At 37.3% G+C, this 22146-nt stretch overlaps 1 protein-coding gene across 35 annotated transcripts in view; it reads right to left on the bottom strand.

The window, feature by feature from the left end:
- The window catches only part of lrrfip1a (leucine rich repeat (in FLII) interacting protein 1a), a 32733-nt gene extending 12827 nt beyond the window's left edge, over nucleotides 1-19906 (bottom strand). For 11 of the 35 annotated variants that reach the window (XM_056251990.1, XM_056251992.1, XM_056251991.1 and 8 more), the window contains exons 1-11: nucleotides 19605-19906; nucleotides 7887-7973; nucleotides 4573-4590; nucleotides 4344-4400; nucleotides 3258-3302; nucleotides 2994-3044; nucleotides 2807-2839; nucleotides 2353-2421; nucleotides 2225-2266; nucleotides 1969-2028; nucleotides 610-693 (exon numbers count right to left, since the gene is read on the bottom strand). In XM_056251990.1, the coding sequence (XP_056107965.1) occupies nucleotides 610-693; nucleotides 1969-2028; nucleotides 2225-2266; nucleotides 2353-2421; nucleotides 2807-2839; nucleotides 2994-3044; nucleotides 3258-3302; nucleotides 4344-4400; nucleotides 4573-4590; nucleotides 7887-7973; nucleotides 19605-19694 (636 nt within the window). In that variant the 5' untranslated portion in view covers nucleotides 19695-19906. Of the gene's footprint in view, nucleotides 1-609; nucleotides 694-1968; nucleotides 2029-2224; nucleotides 2267-2352; nucleotides 2422-2806; nucleotides 2840-2993; nucleotides 3045-3257; nucleotides 3303-4343; nucleotides 4401-4572; nucleotides 4591-5832; nucleotides 6171-7886; nucleotides 7974-9816; nucleotides 9950-19604 lie in introns of those variants that run through there. The other 24 variants (XM_056251965.1, XM_056251969.1, XM_056251975.1 and 21 more) reach the window with 19 other exon arrangements.
- Between the last annotated feature and the right edge of the window lie 2240 nt (nucleotides 19907-22146).

Here is a 22146-nt window from a genome sequence, read left to right as displayed (position 1 = left end):
TCAAATCAAAAACAGACCGAAAAGGCAAAGAACAGCAAAACTTGGTTGAAGAAAAAGAAAGCTCCAAATGCTAAAGTGCAAGAAAAGAGGGGATTTGAACACTGGACAGAGATTAAAGGGTTAGTTCACCCAAAAATGAAAATTCTGTCAGTAATTACTCACCCTCATGTTGTTCCAACCCCGTAAGACTTTCGTTCATCTTCGGAACACGAATTAAGATATTTTTGATGAAATCTGAGAGCTGGATAACTCCTCCATAGGCTTCTTCAGGGATTGAAACTGGCCGGCCCAAAAGTTATGAAAGACATCTGCCTGAACGTATTCTCGTCGCTTGATAAACTTAAGATTGAGCCACTGTAGTCACTCTGACTATTTTAACGATGTCTTTCATAACTTTTGGGCCGGCCAGTTTCGATCCCTGAAGAAGCCTATGGAGAAGTGATCCAGCTCTCAGATTTCATCAAAAATATCTTAATTTGTGTTCCGAAGATGAACGAAAGTCTTACGGGGTTGGAACAACATGAGGGTGAGTAATTACTGACAAAATTTTCAATTTGGGGTGAACTAACCCTTTAAGTGAGATGGAAGGAGAGGATGAAGATAACAGACCTGGTAGCCACTGTAGGAAGGGACTTGATCTTTAGAGGAATAACTACTACTGCTGTTGTACAACTCAGATGAAGAGTAGGCACTCTAAAATAATGGGAAATAATGTAGATGGAATGAACGATGAACTGATGAAGACGACACGAAAAGCTGCAATGCAAGGGAATCATGCCAGCTAAAGTTAGAAATTGTACTACATCGGCTTTTCACACTTGAAAACATTCACCTAGGATATTTTAAATAAATTGTCTTATTTCAGCTTTACACTGTTTATACAATCCCTGGGTTGAGATTTCACACATTTAATTTAGTAATTTAGCATTCTACTCTGAATAAGCTTGCTGCTAACCTCTTTTTACAATAAGTGTGAATCGTTGCTTACCTAAGTGGCTTTAAAGGGTTAGTTAAAAATTACAATTCTGTCATTCATTACTCACCCTCATGTCGTTCCAAACCCGTAAGACCATTCGTTCATCTTCAGAACACAAATGAAGATATTTTTGATGAAATCTGAGAGCTTTCTGTCCCTCCATTGACAGCAACGTCATTGCAACTTTCAAGGCGCAGAAAGGTGGTAAAACATCGTTAAAATAGTCCATGTGACTACAGTAGTTCAACCTTAATGTTATGAAGCGATACTTTTTGTGCGCAAAACCCCCAAAAATAACGACTTTATTCAACAATCTCTTCTCCTCCATGTCATTCTCCTACGCTGTTGACGTAGTGTAAACAATGCAGCGCTTCTGGGTTCTACGCCAGAACGTAGGCTCACTATTGGCCGACGCTGGTCGTGTGTGATGACCCAGGAGCAAGCCAATAGAGAGCCTACGTTCTGACGTAGAACCCAGAAGCGACATGAGGGTGAGTAATTAAATGACAGAATTTTAATTTTTGGGTGAACTAACCCCTAGATTTAAAAAAAAAAGATGTTACCCTAAGACAAAGTTTTAGTATGAAAAGCCTTTAATTTTGGTACAATTCGCATGCATAAAACCATTAGAACCACACCTCTAGTAATTAGTCATGTTAAACCTACTATCTTTTCAAGTTACCCCTGCAGGAAATCTAATGCCTAAGATCTCTAGTTTGTTTTAGCTGGTCTCCCACATGGGCCAAGCTAGTATTCATAAATAAATAAAATAAAAGTCTTCAACAATTATCGGCCAATGCCGATGATTACAAAAAATTTAAAATAAATTAGTCAACAACTAGGGTTTTCGTAAACAAACACATTCCTTCTCAAACACAGTGGCAATCATCCACTCATGTTAGACATATTTTCATGTTAATAACATAAAAAGTGACAAGGAAATCAGGCCAGAGAATCAGGAGGTTAAAGAAATGCAGGATTGAGAGACCCACCGACTGCAGATCAAGTCTAGAGGAGCGAGACCTTTTGCTCTCATCACTGAGTTTGGAGCTCTGTGCACAAATACACAGAATTCAGTTTACAACCATCACACCAATCTGTAGCACATCACACCACAGTTAGTCATACTGCTGCATCATGATCACTGCGAACGTGTGAACAAAACAGTCTCCTAGACTTCATTATAGGTGAATCAACACGCTATTAATCCTCAAACACTATCATTGCACAGTTATTTGGGTCACTAACCCGACTAGACAATGTGCTGAGATCATCATCATAGCCATTGCTCTGTGGAAAGACAATATGTCATGATTGATATAACATTCTCTCTTTATAGAACACAAATGCGATGTGCATAACTGCTGTGAACGTACGGTTTTAGAAGAATGTTTTTTCTTTTTCTTGGACTTCTTATGTGAGTGAGAGGAGGTGGCCTGGGGAAGCTGGATGAGATGGTGGGAAATGGAAGTAGGATTAAAACGGCAGAAATTACAGCTCAACACTTCATAATTGTGCATTGTGACATGCAGGTGAAGTTTTCAGACACTTAGTAACAGACATTTAACTGTCATATACAGTCATATTTTGTTAAAACCCAGAGTACAGATCACACCCCATTTGTAATGTTGATGAAACGCTTCTAAACATCACAAATGTAGCATCAGGTATTACAAGTGTTAGCTATACTTAGTTGAATCACACCACAGTGCAAAAACAAAATGTCTTGTGAACTCAGTTATGTGCTCATCTTACTTTTACAGGAACCCAAAAGTAATGACATAAAGAAACATTTGCCTGAAGAAACATTTCCCAGCCTGCGATTCTTACCCCGACATAAGCACCCGCCGCATCCAAATCCAACTGCCCAGACAAACAAAACCATCATCAGCATGTAGAACAATTTGGACTGTTTTATAACCTTTAGGCAACACACTCACATGTACCTTCACCATACACTCTGACCCACAGAGTACAGAAGGTCTGAAAGGAGCAATACAGTTAGACTGATACTGACCCGTATGTTGCTCTTGCTCCCCACTGACATCCGTTCTTCATCATCTGACACCTTAGATTAAAAAAAAAAAGAGGTAAAATGAGATGGAGCCCGCAGTCAGCACAAGTTTAAAAGACATGAAAATCACCACTGTGCACATATACAGCATATAAGTAGGGAGCCCCAAGTGTTTAAAGTGTCAAGTGTTTAAAGAAATGTTTTGCTTGAAGTGTGCATGGAAGTAAGTTTGAGGAGGACAGACAGTGAAAAGACATTAATACAAACCGAAGCATGTCTCCGTGAGACACGTGTATATCGCTCACTATCCTCCTGAGAAGAGAAGAGAAGAGAAGAGAAGAGAAGAGAAGAGAAGAGAAGAGAAGAGAAGAGAAGAGAAGAGAAGAGAAGAGAAGAGAAGAGAAGAGAAGAGAAGAGAAGAGAAGAGAAGATTCAAGATGGCAGAAGAGACAAATACACAACACTCAGCAAGCAAGGTGAGCAATGGAAGTATGCAAATCAGTAATAATTGATGCAAGAGCAATCTCTTTTAAAAACAGACAACTCAAGACAATACAAAACACAACCCACACTATTAATTGTACACAGTTGTTATTGTTTTTTTGTAAAATAGTGTGAAAACCATACACTCACATTGCCGTTCAAAAGTTTGGGGTAAGTAAGATTTTTTAGTAATTAATTAATTAAAGTTATTAATACTTTTAATCATCAAGGATGCATTAAGTTGATACAAAGTTAAAGTAAAGACATTTATAACGTTACAAAAGATTTTTTAAATAAATGTTGTTGTTTTGACCTTTCTGTTTGTCAAAGAATTCTGAAAAAAGTATCGTTTCCACAAAAATATTAAGCCACACAACTGTTTTTAACATGGATAATAATAAGAAAAGATTATTTTTTTTGCATCAAATCAGCATATTAGAATCAGGATCATGTGACACTCAAGACTGGGGTAATGATGCTGAAAATTCAGCTGTGCCATCGCAGGAATAAACAATGTTTTAAAATATATTGAAATAGAAAATAGTTTTACTATATTTTCTTAATCAAATAAATGCAGCCTTGGTAAGCATAAAAGACTATGTTCACAACAAACAGTAGTGTACATAAAAGTACCTACAGTGCCATTAAACACAGATAAAGGCTGATTTCACTTGTTGAAAGTGCAAATCAGCCTTGTAGAGGTATTGACCTAGTGTTATGAGACAAATAACCCTGTGCTGACTCTCTTAATTATTAACAGATAAAACATGAATGCATCCTGTATCGCAATGGATCATATATCATGCAAAAATCAAATGCTGATAAAACTAGAGGCCTGAAACATGCACAAAATCCCAACAATGAATGTACCATCCACTGCTCAATGTCCCCCCATTTGTTGTCCAGGTTATCCAGTCCATAGTATTTCTAAAATGAGAAATCCAACAGAAACCAGGAAAGAAAAAGAACTTCAGCTAACAAGAATGACCTGAAAGTAATTACATTAGACTTCACAAAATATGACAGAAACAGCTAAATAAGCAAGAACAGAAGGAAAGGAATCAAAATATTAGAGTATCTACAGCATTAGATGTCCTACCTTCTGCACCTGATAAATCTACATCACAGGAGGCCAGCAAAAGAGGATCAGATGAGCAAAGGAAAGAAAGAAGCCAGATTGGGAAAGAAAGGGAAAAAGAGAGGCATTGATTATTTGACATGACAGAGAGAGAACCAAGTGGAAGATTGTGTACACAAAAGATAATGTAATGGGAAGTGAAAGCTGTTAAATTTTTAGCGATCCATCAGGCAGGACCTGGTGTCATATTACTTGGCCTAACAGGTGAAAGTGAAAAACACCAGTTTACAGTAACTCAAATGCATGAAGGTCATGTGGATCAACAAGCAGCAAAATTCAAAGGCATCACAGATGAGATAGAATTATCAGTCAGGAATTTTAAGAATCACACTGCAAGTTAATAAAAGCATCGGAATTATGCTATGCAACTGTTCAGATGGTCATGTGATTAGGTCTATGGGGTAACAGGATTCTTTCCACTGATCTTTAAGGTTTCATTCAGTCCACTAGTGACCAAACCAATGAACAGCACTAGACTAGTAAAGCAGTGGTGCGTTTAAAATAACACATTTTCATATTTGTTCTTGGCCATATTTTTTTCCCAAGTAATCATAACATCAGCAGAAAAGCTGAAGATTGGGGTTTTAAAGCTACTTTAAAAACTACTAACAACATGGTCTGGTCCCCACAGTAACCCTCCTGCAAATGACACAACTAAACATTGTAAATAGTTTTTTAAGCCTATGCTATTCAAAAGCAGGCTATTCTTCCATTCATTTCTTGATAGAACAATACATTCTCTTTAACAGTTTGTGATAAGAATTTTAATAATATATATATATATATATATATATATATATATATATATATATATATATATATATATATATATATATATATATATATATATAAAAAATCAATAATTTTAATCTGATTATCTTATTGTCTAATATTCTACTGAACTTCTGTTTACTATACACTTTCATTCTCACTTACTGAAAAACCTACAGAATCTCACCCAACTGGTTTCCCATTATGTATTTGCTCGAGTGTTTAACACAACATTCCTGTAACAAAATCTTTTCCTTGGAGTAATCTTTAATTAGAGACTTTACCACAACATCAGTGCTCATTTGTTTCTGCAAAACTCTGCACTCTCACAAAACAAAGAAACAAAGAAAGTGTCAGGATATGATAAGAAAATGTGTAAGTGTACTCCATTAGGCACAAAAGAAAACATTTCTCATCTTTCCAATGCTAATCTAGTAAATTCAAGCTCACCTTCCTCAGCACAGGGGTCTGGGGTCGCCCATCGATCACTTCCCTAGCCCCTCTACGCACTAGTCGCTTGCAAGCCGTCCTACTAGTATCACAGTGTCCCCGTCTACCTCAAGACTGAGGAAGACAGAGACTTTATATGATCCCAAAGATATAGTCTGTCATATAATCCAAACCCCACAGCCTGTTTGCGCTACAAGTTCATCTTCACAAAGTCCTGATTGAACTCTTCCAGATCTATTTTGTCACAGCATGTTCAATCTTGAGTCATTGTGTTCCTAATTACCATAATGATCACATCCCAGATAGTGAATGGGAACTGAGCCTGTTATCCTGCTGCAGGTACGGCTGAAAGCTCATAATCTACTTTAATACTTGGCTGGAGTTTTAAAGCCACTAAGCGCACACCCTTAACATTCTCACACACCTCCTGATCAGACCGGGCTTAACTCTGAATACTAGCTAATCTTTCAAGTGTGACCCAGGTCTGTGTGAAGGCTGTGTTTACCTTCATTACATAAGTTTGTTGCGTCTGAGCTCACAGTGTGAGTTTCTGGTTTTCCATTCACCTCTAGACGGACCCTGAGCAACAGTTCATTCATATGAACCTAATCAAATGTCCCTAAATATCTACAATTTGTTTGTATTTGTGCTACTTAACCCATGCCATACATACCAGTGTGTGGAGTCGGCTGTAGCAAACCAGCATGAGCAGTCATAGTGCATTAAATTACTAATTACACAGAATCAACCATATACCTATTGGAAGCAAACCTTTCTTAAAATCCAGCTCCCTTTACAATGAGGAATGTTCAGACAATGTACTATTACAGTTCAAAAAGCCTGACAAATCAAATGAGTAACTCAAAAACATCTATAAAGTATGTTTGTAAAGACTTACAGTAACTGTAATGTAACTGGGGTAAAGTACAAAACCTGCAGTAAAGCTGCAGGGTGCTACACCAAAATAAGCATAAAGACTACAGACCAGGCTTTTTCATGAATGCTAATGCTATTTGAACAAATTCGTCAGACAACCTAATCCAAATAAATCAATTACATGTTACTGTTCATTTTCAATTGCTGTCAATAGACCTTAAAAGGATAGTTTACCCAAAAATTTAAATTCGGCCATCATTTACTTATGTCAAAAAGATATTTTGAAAAAGGTCTTCTTTTTTCAATGCAAAAAGTAAATGCGGTCTTAAGCAACACTGGAAAAAAAAAAAAGCAATCTATGTAAAAACACCAAACTGCTCATGATATAACTGATATTTCTGAGCATTAGCTGAGGCTGAAGTTCCAATGTAGCAGGTTCAAATGGCCTCTTAGGAGGTCCTGACCCAAGGGGTGATTAACTGACCCTGATCCCTGTTAACCCAGCCAAAACATGTCCTTCAAAGCACAGAGCCCACAATCATGATGAAGATTAAACAAATTGAACATAATCGGCTGACAGCGTTGTACAGAAGCAAGTCAACAAGACCATGGGAAAGATTTAATTTTGAGAATAAAGGTGGCGTTTTCTGCTGGTAGTTCAATAGAAGAAAAAAAAAACCTTGAAATTTTAAAGGCCTACAGCTCAACACACTCTTGAACGCTGTTGGAAAGGTCTCCTCCTGTGTTTCAACATTGTGAAATGCAGATTATTTGTTTTTGAGATGCTTTCAGTGCTTAAACTGTTCGTAAGTGTGATGATTATTACACCAGTCAAAGGGGACATATCCACCGTACGCACAGGAAGGAGTTAAGCAGGTAAGACCAAAGGGATGGGATTTGCTGGTGGGCACCTAAAACAAATCTAGGTGCTGGAACAGCACTGTCATGCTAGAATATTTGCCGAACCCCTTTTTTAAATATTTCTACATATATTTGATTTATAATGAGATCAGATCTAAGTACTATAAAGATAGATAGATAAGATAGATAATAAGATGGATAGATTGTAACAATATGTACATAAAAGTTGATACCAACCATATTTTGACAAATCATTTAGCAAAACTAAGGCTAAATTTCAACCCGAGATTAAGCTCACAGTGATTGTGTTTCTTTACCTCTTTCTGTTGTCTCTCCAGTTCTCTCATTCTGATCTCACGAGCTTCTGCGCGGGCTGCTCTCTTAGCTGCCAAACGGGCTTCAGCCTGCAGGGGGCGGGTGGGGGAAAAGAAAAAGAGAGAGGGGGAATTTCATTAAACCATGACCATGAGAGCATGAGCAATGTAGTAAATGCAAAAAACACAAAACAAACACATAAAAGCTTTGCACTACTAAACTTAAAAAATAAAAGAAATTAACAGGAGGATCACAGGAAATATAATGTCATATGTGATTACATGAATATGTTTGTGTACCTCACTGTCATAATGTTTCATGTACTGTAACTGCATACTCCTCAGATGGCACATGCTATGAATGTGTTTGTTTACATGAGTACGCATGCGTGTATTTGTGACTTTAGTCAATCACTTTGAAAGTCCTTTTAAGGAAAAGACTCCCTTTCAGGCATGAGGGGGAGAGAGAGAACATGCACACTTCCTTCCTGTAGATGACGCCACAAAATGTGCAACAACCAGAAAAAAAAGAAGAAACCTCAACAGTATTACATCACAGACACCCTCACATAGGGATGTCTCTACCTTAACTCCACCTACTCTTCCACACAATCCCATGCTACAAATAATCTTTACACCAGAGCCGTGACTGTAACATTCCCAGTTTTGCACCAGTTCCACAACACATTCCTGAAAAAGCAGCAAAATATGTATGATTTAAAGAATAGGGGTTAAAATAGTGAAATTACTACTTGAAGGGATGCATGCAAAGCTTTAAAATGATTTCCTGTGTTTGTTTGCCGATGGAGAAATGCATAATGACGTGTTCCCGAGTAAATGTCAGATCATATCTTAATGTCTCAGACTGAGGCCTTCCGTCCTGAACGGAGTCGAGCAACTTTCCAAGGAAGCAGCTGTTTCTCACCACAAAAGGTCTTGCGTCCCTTTGCCAACAACGATGAAAAAAAAAAATGTATCCAAAATAAATATTTCCACAGTTTCGACTGTAGTTCTAGTACTAGTAGTTCTAACAGAAAATGATGTCTCTAATTTTGTTTTTAAGGACAAACAAACTGATATTGTAACCTTTCACATCCTTAATGATACTTTACAAAACCATTTCACTTAATTAAATGACGGTGCTGTGCAGCAACATCAGAATTAAATGTCCTAAATTTTAAAAACATCTCTCTTTTATATCTAAAATCACTACTTTGTAAACAGGAAATGTGTTATTTTAGTCAGTACGGTTGTAATGAAGGCAGATAATTATGTAGATAAACTGCTAGGGAGAAGTTACCAAAGCAAACCCCAGCAATTAAGCAGCTGTCTAAACATGTTTATAACAGGTTCTCAGTCAACACACATTTTCCACGAGCACAACAATACATCTATTCATACATGCTTTAAAATAACAGCAGCATTACCACCCAACATGGCTTTGACTCTGCTAAAAATGTTGAATAATATTTCACTTGAAAAAAAAAAAAGAAACAGACTAAACATCAAGAGTAATAGAGTCTTCTGAAAACATGCAGGAATAAATGCACTCTATGACTGTGGGACTAACAGGGTAACCAAAACTATGCCTTTTTTGACCATAGCAGGAAGTTAGAGGGCTGAGTCATTTACAATCGAGCCTGATCACACCCTTCCTGCAGTATTAACAGAACTAACTGCTGATCGTACACACACCCATCACTGCTGCTCGGTCCTGATGTGGATGTCATGTGCATGTACTATGATTTGCATCAACAGGAAATAATAATCCATTTTACTAAACAAAATCTATTCACTCTCTGCATAAAATTGTGCATACGCACCTAAAAGGAGCATGATAGAGACAGCCACCTTAAAGAAAGCATGCACCATTCTTCCTCTTTGAACTAAAATAACTTTTTTTTTGATAACCCATATTCATATTAAGGCCTACCTTCTTGCAGTTATCAAAGTAGACCATTATATCTGTCACGGTGAGCATATGATAGCCTGGGTCATCCGCATTTCCCCCCATCATGACAATTTACACACTCTTATCACAGAAGAGAAAAACAAAGTGGCCTATTTCACACACCTCTCTCCTCTCACTCTCTCCTCAACAGCTATTTTTAATGACCCAAATGGAGCAGGCTCTATCAATAAACCCGAAATGCTCTAATTTAATGAACGTTCTGTGATGTGGCTGTTCTCAACGGGAATGAAGAGCTAGTTCCACAGATGCCTGGTAGAGACCTTTTTTTGAATAAAACACATTGTTTAATTGTTCATCAAGTTTACGTCATGCCTGCATCAATGTTAATGTAAGTAGTTACTACATGACAATTTTTTTTGTTTGTGTGGCGATAGCTGATACGCCTACATCTCAGATGTAAACTACTATACAACACAATAATCCAATTCTCTGACATTTCCAGGTGTTCCATGATGACCATTGGAATCCTACATGCATGTGAGTGTACGATATGCCATTCATTTTTTTATTCTTTTTTTACTGAGGGAAAAACTACTGTTCTTACTGACATTTTTTTTCCAAATATGAGCACCCATGGAACATCTTAGGGTTCAATAAACAGTTGAAGAATAAGAGCATTTTTGGAATTTTGTAAGATACTAACATATGTCTCAGATGATTGTGGACAGCTTTACTAAAACCCTTTATTTGGTGCCTTTCAATGTAGACATGTAGAACAAGTCTCTGGGAGTTCGATGAATGCCAGAGTCCAGAGCACTTATCTATTGACATAAATACCACAGAAGGAGATGCCAAGTTCACCAGATCTCTCTCTCCCACGGCCTCTTGTACCAGCATGCCAGGCTGAGCGGGTACATGCTAATCAGCTGGACTGCTAATAGACCAGCTGTAATGGAAAATGAAGGGAACAAACAGAAGATATGCAACACAAATGACTGGAAGTCCACAACTGCTCATTCACTGTGTTTTTGGACAGTACTCTGGAAGCAAAACTTACTATAGTGTAAAAGATTTGGCATTATTAACTCCAAAACTATGACTTATATAAACCAAAAGAGCCTCTGGCCAGTTTCATTCATTTTAATGTGGAAAGCTCAATATCCAAAATGTGAATCATTTTGCCATCTGTGTAAACTGGATTAACTGTCTTCAGAATGAGACATAAACAGTCATTCTCACTCCAGTACTAACGAAGGAGCCAGAGACTGGAACATATGAGATCACTGGAGACGTCTGCCACATTTCTGGTCTGCCCATATTAACACCTACATAAATTGTGCCAGCCTGCCATGTCAAACATAAACCATACAATGTCGGATCTGTGTGTGGTGGGTCCATATTTTAGCAGTCCCTAGGCTCTGTGGCAGGTTTTAATATCAAAAGTGAGCTTGATCAAAAAGACACTGACCATGTAGGGCTAAAAGAGTTTAGGTACATGAATTTGGGTCATTCCGAGCATGGAGAAAATGATGGCAAAAAGGGAGGGAAAGAAAAAGAAGGAAAGGAGATGATAAGATTAAGTGACCATTACTTAGTGGTAATACATCATTTCTAATATAAACCTCAGACAATGGAAAAGTTATTTTTCTATGTTTAAGGGATAATTCTAAATATAAAGATATTATCGCCCCACGCTAACTTGCTAAATGCTACCATGTTAAGATATTATAAACATTAATATCATGATTTTGCTTTGAAACTTTACAAATAAAATTGACTTGACTTGAAAATGCTGTCATCTTTTACTCACCCTCTTTGTTTGTTTTGGCTTGTATGACTTTCGGTCTACTGTGAAAATGCAAAAGAAGATCATTTTAAAAATGTCATGTTGTTTTGGACCCCAAATGACTTTCATTATATGGACAAAACTGTTGAAACATTCATCAAAATACTATGTAATGCTTTCTGCAGAAGAAAATCAGACAGGTTTGGAATGACATGAAAGTGAGTAAATGATGAAGGAATTTTCTTTAGGTATTTAACTATCCCTTGTGCCCCCATTTTTGGCCTTTTCAGTTTTGTTTTTTTGATCACTTTGCCTGTGTTAATGCTAACTGGTGTGTATTTTTATTGTAATTTTACTATTTCACCGCTATTTCCTTAAAAAAAAATCTTTTTTGCACTAGGTACACAAAATACTCCCTCTCCCTCCCATTGAAACTGCTTTTTTTTTATCCCAGGGCCATTTAACTATAAAATTATGCAATCTTTGTTAAGAGGCTTTCATTCTGTTGGCAAGGCTTCAAAATTGATCAGATGGTGCCATTTTTTCAGGTTTGGTCTATAAAGCAAATTCTCGCTTTATTCCTGTTTTCTGCTTCGGCATATAGAGCCAATTGGATAAATTATGCAACGATATTTGTGTGGGTGTGTTGGTAATGTATGGATGTCAGAGTGTGGTTGGTATGTGTGTTATAAAAAAAAAATATATATATATATATATATATATATGTGTGTGTGTGTGCATGTGTGTGTTTGTAATATTGAGAAAGGAAAAACTCAACTGCAAATCTAAAATCCAATCACTGTGTGCACCAGTGGAGTTTTGCTGCATGGGATCCACTGGGGAATCCAATGGGGCATCCAATTGGCTCTATAATCTGTTACTGCGCCCAAACAAAATCTTACTGAAAGCTCATTTTTTGAGATATCAACCTCAAATGTGGAACACAACTTATTTATATTAATGGCTTTGATTTTCTAGCCGTTTTTGAGTTCAACTTGTTTTATAAAATATATATTTTATATAAAATAATGTTCATAAATAATTTTCATAAACTTAAACCTATATAACTTTTTTTTGGATTGACTTATTCATTGTTTTTTACTTCAGCAATAATCTGCCAAGGGTCTTCTTTAAAATGATACCAAACTTAAGTCTGTGCTCCCAAGCTTTTATGACAGTTTTTTGACGTGGACATTTTTGTCCTCTATGGAGCCATGTGTAACTTTTTTTAACTTTTTAGGCACAAGGGTTAAATACTTCGCTATTCCAAATTAATCTGCAGAGGGAACTATAAGTAAACCATTCATATTGACTTCACAAAGAGTGCAAACACTGTAGCTCTGCGGTGCTATCAAAACATTAGTATTTTGTTTGAGCGGTTCGACATGTCCTGTTCTGTCTCAACCAATGACGTTTGCATCATTATTCAGGCAAATCCTTTTGACGCATTTCATCCTTAAACCCTAAGAAACCTGAGGCAGGCAGGGTGATGTTTTGATATATGCCACAGTGCCCATCTCAGATGACTGCACACAAAAGCAGCTCTTCACAGAAAAAGAAGACCTAGAGTACTTGACCAACACTTGCTTCACTGACAACAGGAGTTACTCAAGACTCAAGAGTAAGCGCAAACCTGTGAGAGAAACTCTAGCCTGTTGAAATGTAGGAATAAGAAGAGAGTAGCATGATAGTGAAAGAGTGTCTCATCTACTGGTCTCTGGTTTCTAATGGCATTCAATGTTCAATACATAAGAAAATGACTAGTCGCAGGTGAGCTAGGTTTACAATGCAGAAGAGCTGATAAGACTGTAGATTTCTCCAGAAGAGATTAAGAGTACGAGTCAGAGACCAGAACTCATTCAACAGACTGGTGAAGGTGGTGAAGCACATTTGCTGTTCCCAAAGAATTTATGGAAATCTTATTTGTCTATCCTACATTTTGTATGTGACATCCTAAAATTTGCATAAAAATATTCAGATGGAAACCCAGATATTTAAACCCTAGTAATTATAAGATGTCTGTGGACTCCTTGCCCAATTTTAATGATCATACTTTAGCATCTTATTGGGCTCATGTAACAACACTTGCTGAGGTCAGCTGGAGTCACGTGAGGGAAAACAGCAGACAAATTGTGTTTCTTCATACAGAGGAATGAGCAGTGTCTTTGCAACATAACAGAATGTTTTACACATCAAGCTGTTTCACACCTACATTTGTCAAATAAGCAAACAACTCAAATGGCCAATCCGAGACCAGAGCGAGAGTTTGTCCGAATTCCTTTCCCTTTAGCAAATGGTCTTATGAGACCAAAATCCACAACATGACCTTGTACACTAAGTTAATAAATCATGAAACAGGAACCATTTTCTCTCTCTCTGTATTTCACATTTTTGAGCATAAATGTAACTTAAGGGAATACAAGTTTAACACTTTTTTTTAAAAAGGGAGAAAAAAAACAATAAAACAAGACTTCACAGATAAGACGTACATTATATGTGTAGGATTACCATGTACCTCAAATATTTTAAAGATAAGTCATTGTTGATTATACTGAGGATTATAACAGAAAGCATCATTGTATGGTGCTAGGTCACTGAAAACCCTCTTTGACCTTGCTATAAACTGTTGAACTACTAAAATTAGGAACATCACCTTATATTGTGTTTACATTTACTCATTTAGACACTTCTCTAAATCAACTAACACAAAAAATACTTAGGTCTAAATGTAATATTTATGCATTTTAATTATATGTAATGTGATGCATATTTGTCAGTCATACATAAATGAAACAAGTAATTTTTGTAATAGTACTTTTAAATAGTATATACACAATTGCAATATTGTATACTATCACTTTGCAACCAATTTGTCACAAGAGGAAATAATATTCATAGTACACACAATGCTAAGTCAAGTAAAAAAAAAAGATAAGTAAACAAGCTAGAGGCCTTTAAATAAATACATTTAAAGAGACCTTTAAATAAATAAATAGCAGTTATGCCTTAGATTAGAAGCAGTTATCGCGGCAACCATGCTTATACACAAACATCCTAGCCAATCAGCATCAAGAGCACTAGAAATATGGACTCCGCATTACTCCTTTAAATGGGATGCATCCCAACAGCAGAGAATAAACAGGAAAGCAATTGTGATAACAATCTTCAGGGGCCCATCGGTGACGTCAGAAAAAGGAAGAAAACCCTTTCTGAATCCATGTCCTTATATGGAGAGGTTCCATTCTTGGTGAAAGATGTCAGCATGCGAAAAAGGTTTCTGACTTAAGTGTGCTGACATTATTTGAGAGTTTTCTACACAGTGTCTAGCTTCAACCTGTATCAACAGTTCTGCAACAAGGCTCTTGAAGAAAATTGAAAGGAGTAATGCGTTGTTGAAAACAATCCAGTGCAAGTTTAACCTTGGGGGCACTCAGAGCTTATCCTGAGGGAGGCAGAATTTGTTTTTATGATTGTCATGGACCAGTGATAAGCAGGTGATAATGCGTCAATGCGCTACTGTGCTTGGTATTATTCATAAACTCATATTTGTGTGTGGGCACACAAATTATGCATTATGATGTCAGGACTCTTCTTCTGAATGCAGAAATACAAAACCGCTCCTGACAATGAGTTTAGATTAACAAACAGCTCTCATCCCACAATCCAAAGTCTGAGCCCAGATTAATGATCTAAACACCCTCCAGAGCACAAAGCCTGGCATCCTAATCTGCTTGTAACCATCTCAGCTGCATTCTGGCACTTTTACAGTGTCATCCAATGACTGAGCTTGCTAGTAGCTTCCAGTGGAGAAGTTTAACACAATCATTTTTGAAATGTTTAGACTGTTAGGAATGAGAAATGTTAAGTACAAACTAGTTTACACTATTTGGGGTCGGTAAGATTTTTAAATGTTTTTGAAAAAAGTCATCTATGCTCATTGCTCACCAAGGCTGCATTTATGTGATCAGAAATACAGTAAAAACAGTTATTGTGTGTGTCACGTGTGTGCCAAAGCGAAGATATTGATCCGAACGGATCACGGATCAATGATGATCCGTTGCACCACTAGAAACCATGATATTTTTTCAGGATTCATTGATAAACAGGAAGTACAAAATACCAGCACTTATTTGACAGAAATCTATAACATTATGTTTTATTGCCCATTTGATCAATTTAATGAATCCTTGCTGAATAATATTATTAATATATATATATATATATATATATTTATTTTTTTTCTTTTCCTTTTGAACGGTTGTGTGTGTATGTTTTTTAAACAATAAGATGGAGAACATTGGCTCAGTCTGGCCAACTTTGAACTATCCATGTGCTATAGCTTGTTTTCATATGACGTCACGCCACTGCGTTGCCATGGCGCGAAATGCAAATGGAGGGCAGGAAGTGATTTGCTGTATTTAGAAAGCACTATAACAAACTCAAAATGCATATGTTTTGCGTCGTTTATGGTTACTTAAATCGATCAAACCACGAGGAGTTTTTATCGTGTACCAAAAGTTGTTGTTCATAAAGGGGGAAAATGCAAGAAATTGACCGAAAAACTCCGGAAAAACCTACGTCTGCGGTCGGGAGGAGCCGAATGGGAAAAATGCCCGTTTGTGCAGTGATCACTTCGTCAATGGTGAGTTAATACAACTTAAGTGGCTATGTTTGTGTAACGTGTAACATTTACGAACTTTGTAAAGTCAAAGTATGTCTGTAAGACGAGGTAGTTGCTGATATCTACCACCTCGATGGCAGGAAAATCTTTCAATTCAGTTGAAAATCGCTCCTCTTCATAACGTAAGGATCACGTCCAACATATGTTTAATTTTTTGTTTATATCTTTCTCTTGTAATAGCTGTAAAGAGGTACAGTACGGACTTTCCTCCATCTCGTCCATTGCGCTCTTCACTCCCCTGCCCTCCATCTGAATTTCGCGCGTCATCATAATCACGTGACTGAAACCCAGCTATTCTCACTAAAACTATTCTCACACAATTAGTTAAGATCTCTTTTGTTTTAAACCAATCCAATCATTCTCTAACAAAACTATTGAACACATTTTTAACAGACTTGCCAACTTGCGTCTGTCTCAATAGCTGATTTCCAGCTGTAAACCTCTTTTACATAGTAGGGATCAATCCTGTCAGCAACTCAACTTCCTATTGAGTTAATTGCTCTAAAGACACTGGAAATCAACTTTCATCTTGCTTGAATGACAAATGAGCTTTTGACAAACCATTGTCCTGCGCACATCTGATTAATCAAACATACCAACATGGTACAGTTACTCCATAAATCACATCATAAATCAGTCAGCACACAAAATGGTTTACAAGCAGAGAGCATTTCTGATTGGCTAGTTTTCTGGCTTAAATAATAATTAGCTTAATAAAACCACAGGGTGCTCCCCTGACTGTAGAAATGTGAAATGTTAATACAATTCGAAATAACTGTTTACTATGTTTAAAAAAAAAATTATTTCAGCTGAATTTTCAGCACTATTACTCCAGTCTTCAGTTCAGTGTCACAAAATCCTTCAGAAATCACTCTACTCTAATATGCTGATTTGCTGCTCTGGTCACATTTCTTCTTATTATCAATGTTGATAACAGTTGTGCAACTTGTGCTGCTTAATACTTTTGTAAAAAAAAAAAAAAACATGATACCCTTTTCTAGGATTCTTTGATGAATAGAAAGTTCAAAATAAACGCATTTACTTAAAATAAGTATTTTATAATAATATTATAAATGTCTTTACGGTCACTTTGGTCAATTCAATGCATTCTTGGAGTTGGTCTGCATTTAAATTTAAATACCTCATGTAATCAAATGAGGAGTGTTGTTGTAAGAAACTTTTTTCAGTATGTGCCAAAACTTTGCGGAATGTGGTCATGAACCAAACACATACAGCTGAAAACTATCGGTTGCGTTTGTCTTATCAGATTCCATAATTTGCATCTGTGTAACTAGAAGGACAAACAAAATACTGAATCAAAGTGTTGAGTAGCAATTGTTGAAATTGTTTTACAGGAAATCCTTCACTGACTCATGTTCTACTGAGGCCATTTCTCACTCATACCAGCTTAGCTACATTAGAGAGCAGCAGAAAAGCACAGCCACTAAGGATTACTAATGCAGATGTTATCAGCATGTGTTTCCATAGCATCCATTATCAGATGCCCCTGTTCCCTACTTCTGCTCATTGTAATGGCCCCCCAAAACTTCATGTCTGGTCTTGAGGCTGCACTAACAGCTGCCCTGAGGGCCTTCTATTTTTAAAGCTCTTGTTACAGAATCAATGATCACACGAGGGCCAACATACCAGCCTGTCAGAGAGCAGCAAGTGTGGGAAGGCAGCCTATATCAGCAACAAATGCAGGTATCAGGTGAATAAATGTGGGACATGCATGGAACACAGGGAGTAAATACTGAAATAGGCCCTCAAAAGAAGACAAAGTGGCTCTGAAAGAAATATAAACCTTAAAAAAGTCCTAGGAAAATGTAAATAACTAGCTTATTTGTAAAGACATTAAAAAACCCTTGAAAACGTGCCAAGCAGCAAGTAAAAAAAAGAGAGGGTTACACCACAGTATCTTGTCATCGTCTAACTGAAACTAAACCTGCTCAGAGAGGAGCTCTATGAGACCTTGCGTGACCTCGCTGTTTAAATTTGCAAAAGCTCTGTTGCAAAGCCACATGGGAGAATACTAAAAAATTCATTTCCATTTCAAGAGAAACAGGTTTGATCAGAAAAAAAAACTTTAGCGGGCATGCTGAAATTATGCAAATGTGAGACCGAAAGACGCTTCCTGATTCGATGTTTCACAACATGGGTGTGTGTTTAACCTGAATCTCTCTTTATCCTGAATCTCTCTTTATCCACATGCTCACTTGTTACTAGAGATCAACAGAAAACAAAATGCACTCTTACAAATGCAGTTGTCAAGTTAGGCTACTTTTAAACATTTCAAATAGGTCCTTCCTTCCAACAGCAGTCAGACTCTTTAACTGCAATAACAACATCATGTAGCACTTTTTGTGTATTTTTGTTCACTATGTGTATTTTCTCACCTGTTGTTTTGTAGCTGCAGTGAATTTCCCCGGTGTGGGATCAATAAAGTCAATCAAAGTTTTACACATCCTCTGACACTTGTGCATTTATTAAATATTTTAGCTTCTTGATTATGCATAAACACCAATAAGTGTTTCATACTGTAACTCAGACTTCCCCTAAAACCACTGCATAAATTAACAAAAATGGCCATTATCAATGTAAATATCAATGTAAACAGATGCATATTACACACAAATATAACGTGCTTCTCTGACTGTATTTCTCACTCTAAACTGGGAGTACAGTCATGCTGACAGTAGAGTGAGAAGGCGATCCTGCCTGCTACTGAGCATGATGTGTCAAGCAGAGACACTTACTAATAATAGATTGAAACATTTGCTACACATGATATGTATAACTGTCTATGACACTCTTTACTTTTCACTATGGGTGTGCAAGGAAGGAACATCATATCAGTCGAAGATCTGACTGGCCAAAATAATTTCCTAAGCACTCAAATCAAGGTTCTCTCCACCATGACCCAAACACCTGTTCCAGCGCATCAAACTCAGCTTATGTTGCACACTGCTAGCACTTTCAAACACTACTGCCATGATGCATAAAAAGAACACCTTTGACCAAAACAGCTCAGAAACTTGTAGTTAGGCGAAGGCAACTAAAAACACTGGGAGGAAGCAGACATGAGGAAATGATCTTCAGCTTGTAAGAATAAAATATGAACAATGCAGGGCCACGTGAGGGCAAAAGCATGGCTTTCACCTTAGTTAGGCTTCTGTTATGTTAATTAGATACTTGTGAAGCTGTGTAATGCTCTTTGGTTTAATAAATAAACTGACTCAGGATGTAGAACCATGTGATTTTCATATTTTCCACGGGAGTTTAACCCTGTAATTCCGCAAATGAGACCATTACATTAGTTTATCTCTTATGAGATCAATTTACCTCTTTTGCGATTACGTTGAGGGCATCTTCCTCTCCAGTCAACCCATTTTTGCTGGGGGTTCTTTTACGTCCTGGCCCTTGAGACCCCATTGGTAACCTTTAATAAAACTTTCCGAGAAACTCACGCTCTTTTACGCGTGAGAACCGATCCTTTGAAGAGTTATTCCTTCAGCAGAGGCATAAGAAAAAGAAAACACGTTTCCAACTCAAACCAAAAAAAAAAAAAAAAACAGCGAGGCTACGTCGTGTCGTTCGCGACGCGGTTCATTGTGTTACATCCGTCTTTTTGCACTCTTCCTAGTGCTGTAAACTACTGTGAAAGAATGAAGAGTCACCGGTGCTGAGAGCGCAAACGCCTTTTCATGACACACGTGTCGCCTCTGAGGAGCTGCCAAAATGGCTGTAAATGATATAGAATAGAGTTTGTTTGCTTATAGAGTTGGGTTCTTTAACAGTGTGATTGTCAGTATAACAGCTAAACGTTTTCTTTTAGTTCATTGTTGCGCGGATGGACTGTGAGCGTCTTTTGGGGGAGTTTAAGGGCTCGCACTCGCAGACCCTCTTCGCTATTTTTAATCATGGGAGTCTGCTGCTAAAAACAGAAACCTTATCTTGCACTTCTTAAAGTCATATACCCATGTGCTTACGCGCCTTTCGCAAACTGCTGGATTTCTTTCTGAAGTGGAAAAAAAGCACTGCTGGGGGAAAATATTCCTATAGTTTAACTAGCCTCAGCCTGACCAAGTGTCCGGTTTAAGTGGTATCAAGCACTTCATCAATCCTAACCAGTTAAAAAAAAAAAAAAAAAACTACACAAAGACCAGAAAAGTTTCCTTTTCACCAGAATTTAAGTCATAATTATAACCTGGCCATGATACAAACCATATCTAAGCAAAACAGCTCGTTATCTAAACTGGGTCACCAAATTTATAGCTGGCCTATTTTTTTTAATCTTTATCATTATATTTTATCTTTATCATATAGGGATTTTATTTTTATGGCTCTAACCCTAATAGACGTCTATGCCCAGATCCAGTTGCTGGTGCATGTTGACATCTAGTGGTAAAAAGGTAAACTTAGCAGGCATAATGCGATTCCAGTAGTATGAAGCTGCAGACTCGGAGCCTGCAGCTACATAATTCAATCAGGTAAGGCTTGAGCATATCATGGGTGTAGGCTACCTGACTTTACAAACATTTGACATATTAAATAACTAAATAGCATCCAGCATATAGCAGTGCAGCAGCATTTTTGATATAGGCACAATTCTGTTTTCACACAATTAAATGTTCATTCTCATTTGACTACTCAGCCAACAGAAAGAAGGCAGAGGCTCGCAAAACGGGGGGAGGACCAGCACCACCACCTCCACAAATGCAGAGGAGATGGAGATGGCCCTGAGCCTGAATGCTGGAAGGCCAATGGCTGAGGGAATTCCTGGAGGGACTTCATCAGAGCCAGTCACTCCCCAAGATTCAAGGGCCTTCATAAAATTTAAGAGGTCTACATATGTGTTATTTTTTATTTTACTTTGGATTGGGTTTTTTGTTGGTCCCAACAGATTCTGATGGTAGTATATTTCTTTTGGAGCCTCCTGTCTCAACAGAACCCCAGGCAGTTGTAAGTACTCAATACACCAAAAATTATGACAAATAGTATTATAAAGTTTACTCAATCAAATGCTCATCTTCACAGGATGATGGGGATGAAGAAACAGTTTCTGCTGCCACAGAGAGGCCTACAGAGGTAATGTTAATATTATGTGTCTACATATCAAACAATCTACACATTCACATTTCTTCACATTTTTTATGTGGAGGAACCTATAGAATCTAAGTATATATCTAAGTATAAATGGACATCCCCCCCCCCCCCCCCCCCCCCCCCCAACACAACACACACACACACACACACACAGATGAACACGGTTCAGTGATTTTCTGTAAATGCCACAGTTTAAATATGTAGAATTTGTTTAGAATTACATGATGTAACTCTAATCTACTGTATTTTAAGTTGCCAGTTAAGGAGTTATTTAGACTTCATCTTTTAAAAAAAATATAAAAAAAACAGCAATGAATAAATGTACCGAAAGAATGAATGAGGTGTTTAAACACCGCTTCCTCTTTAAAGGGGTCATATAATGCCATTTTTGTACAAGCTAATATGATTCTTTAGGGTCTAAATTAAAAGTTTGTAATATACTTTAATTAAAAATTCTCATTAGTATTGTAAGAAAACACTTATTTTACCTGGTCAAAAACAGCTCTGTTTTCAGCACGCCGTTTCAGTGCATATGCCTTTAAATGATCATGAGCTGCGCTCACTCCGCCCCTCTGTTCTGTGCATACACCGTTTGTAACACAATAACACAATAACCATAACGCGTTGTTCAGTATAAACGTGGAATTATGAATTATATTGAGAACGTCATACATAGAAAACATGCCGTAATGTACCCTGACTGAGTGTAAACCTTAGACGCATTCATTGTGAAGCGTGCAGCTAGCGATTTGCAAAGATTAATATATTAATATAAAGT

Source organism: Rhinichthys klamathensis, unplaced genomic scaffold, assembly GCF_029890125.1.
Source record: "Rhinichthys klamathensis goyatoka isolate OS25496 unplaced genomic scaffold, OSU_Roscu_1.1 h1tg000090l_1, whole genome shotgun sequence".
Classification (NCBI taxonomy): domain Eukaryota; kingdom Metazoa; phylum Chordata; class Actinopteri; order Cypriniformes; family Leuciscidae; genus Rhinichthys; species Rhinichthys klamathensis.
This window is presented reverse-complemented; position numbering and strand designations above follow the sequence as displayed.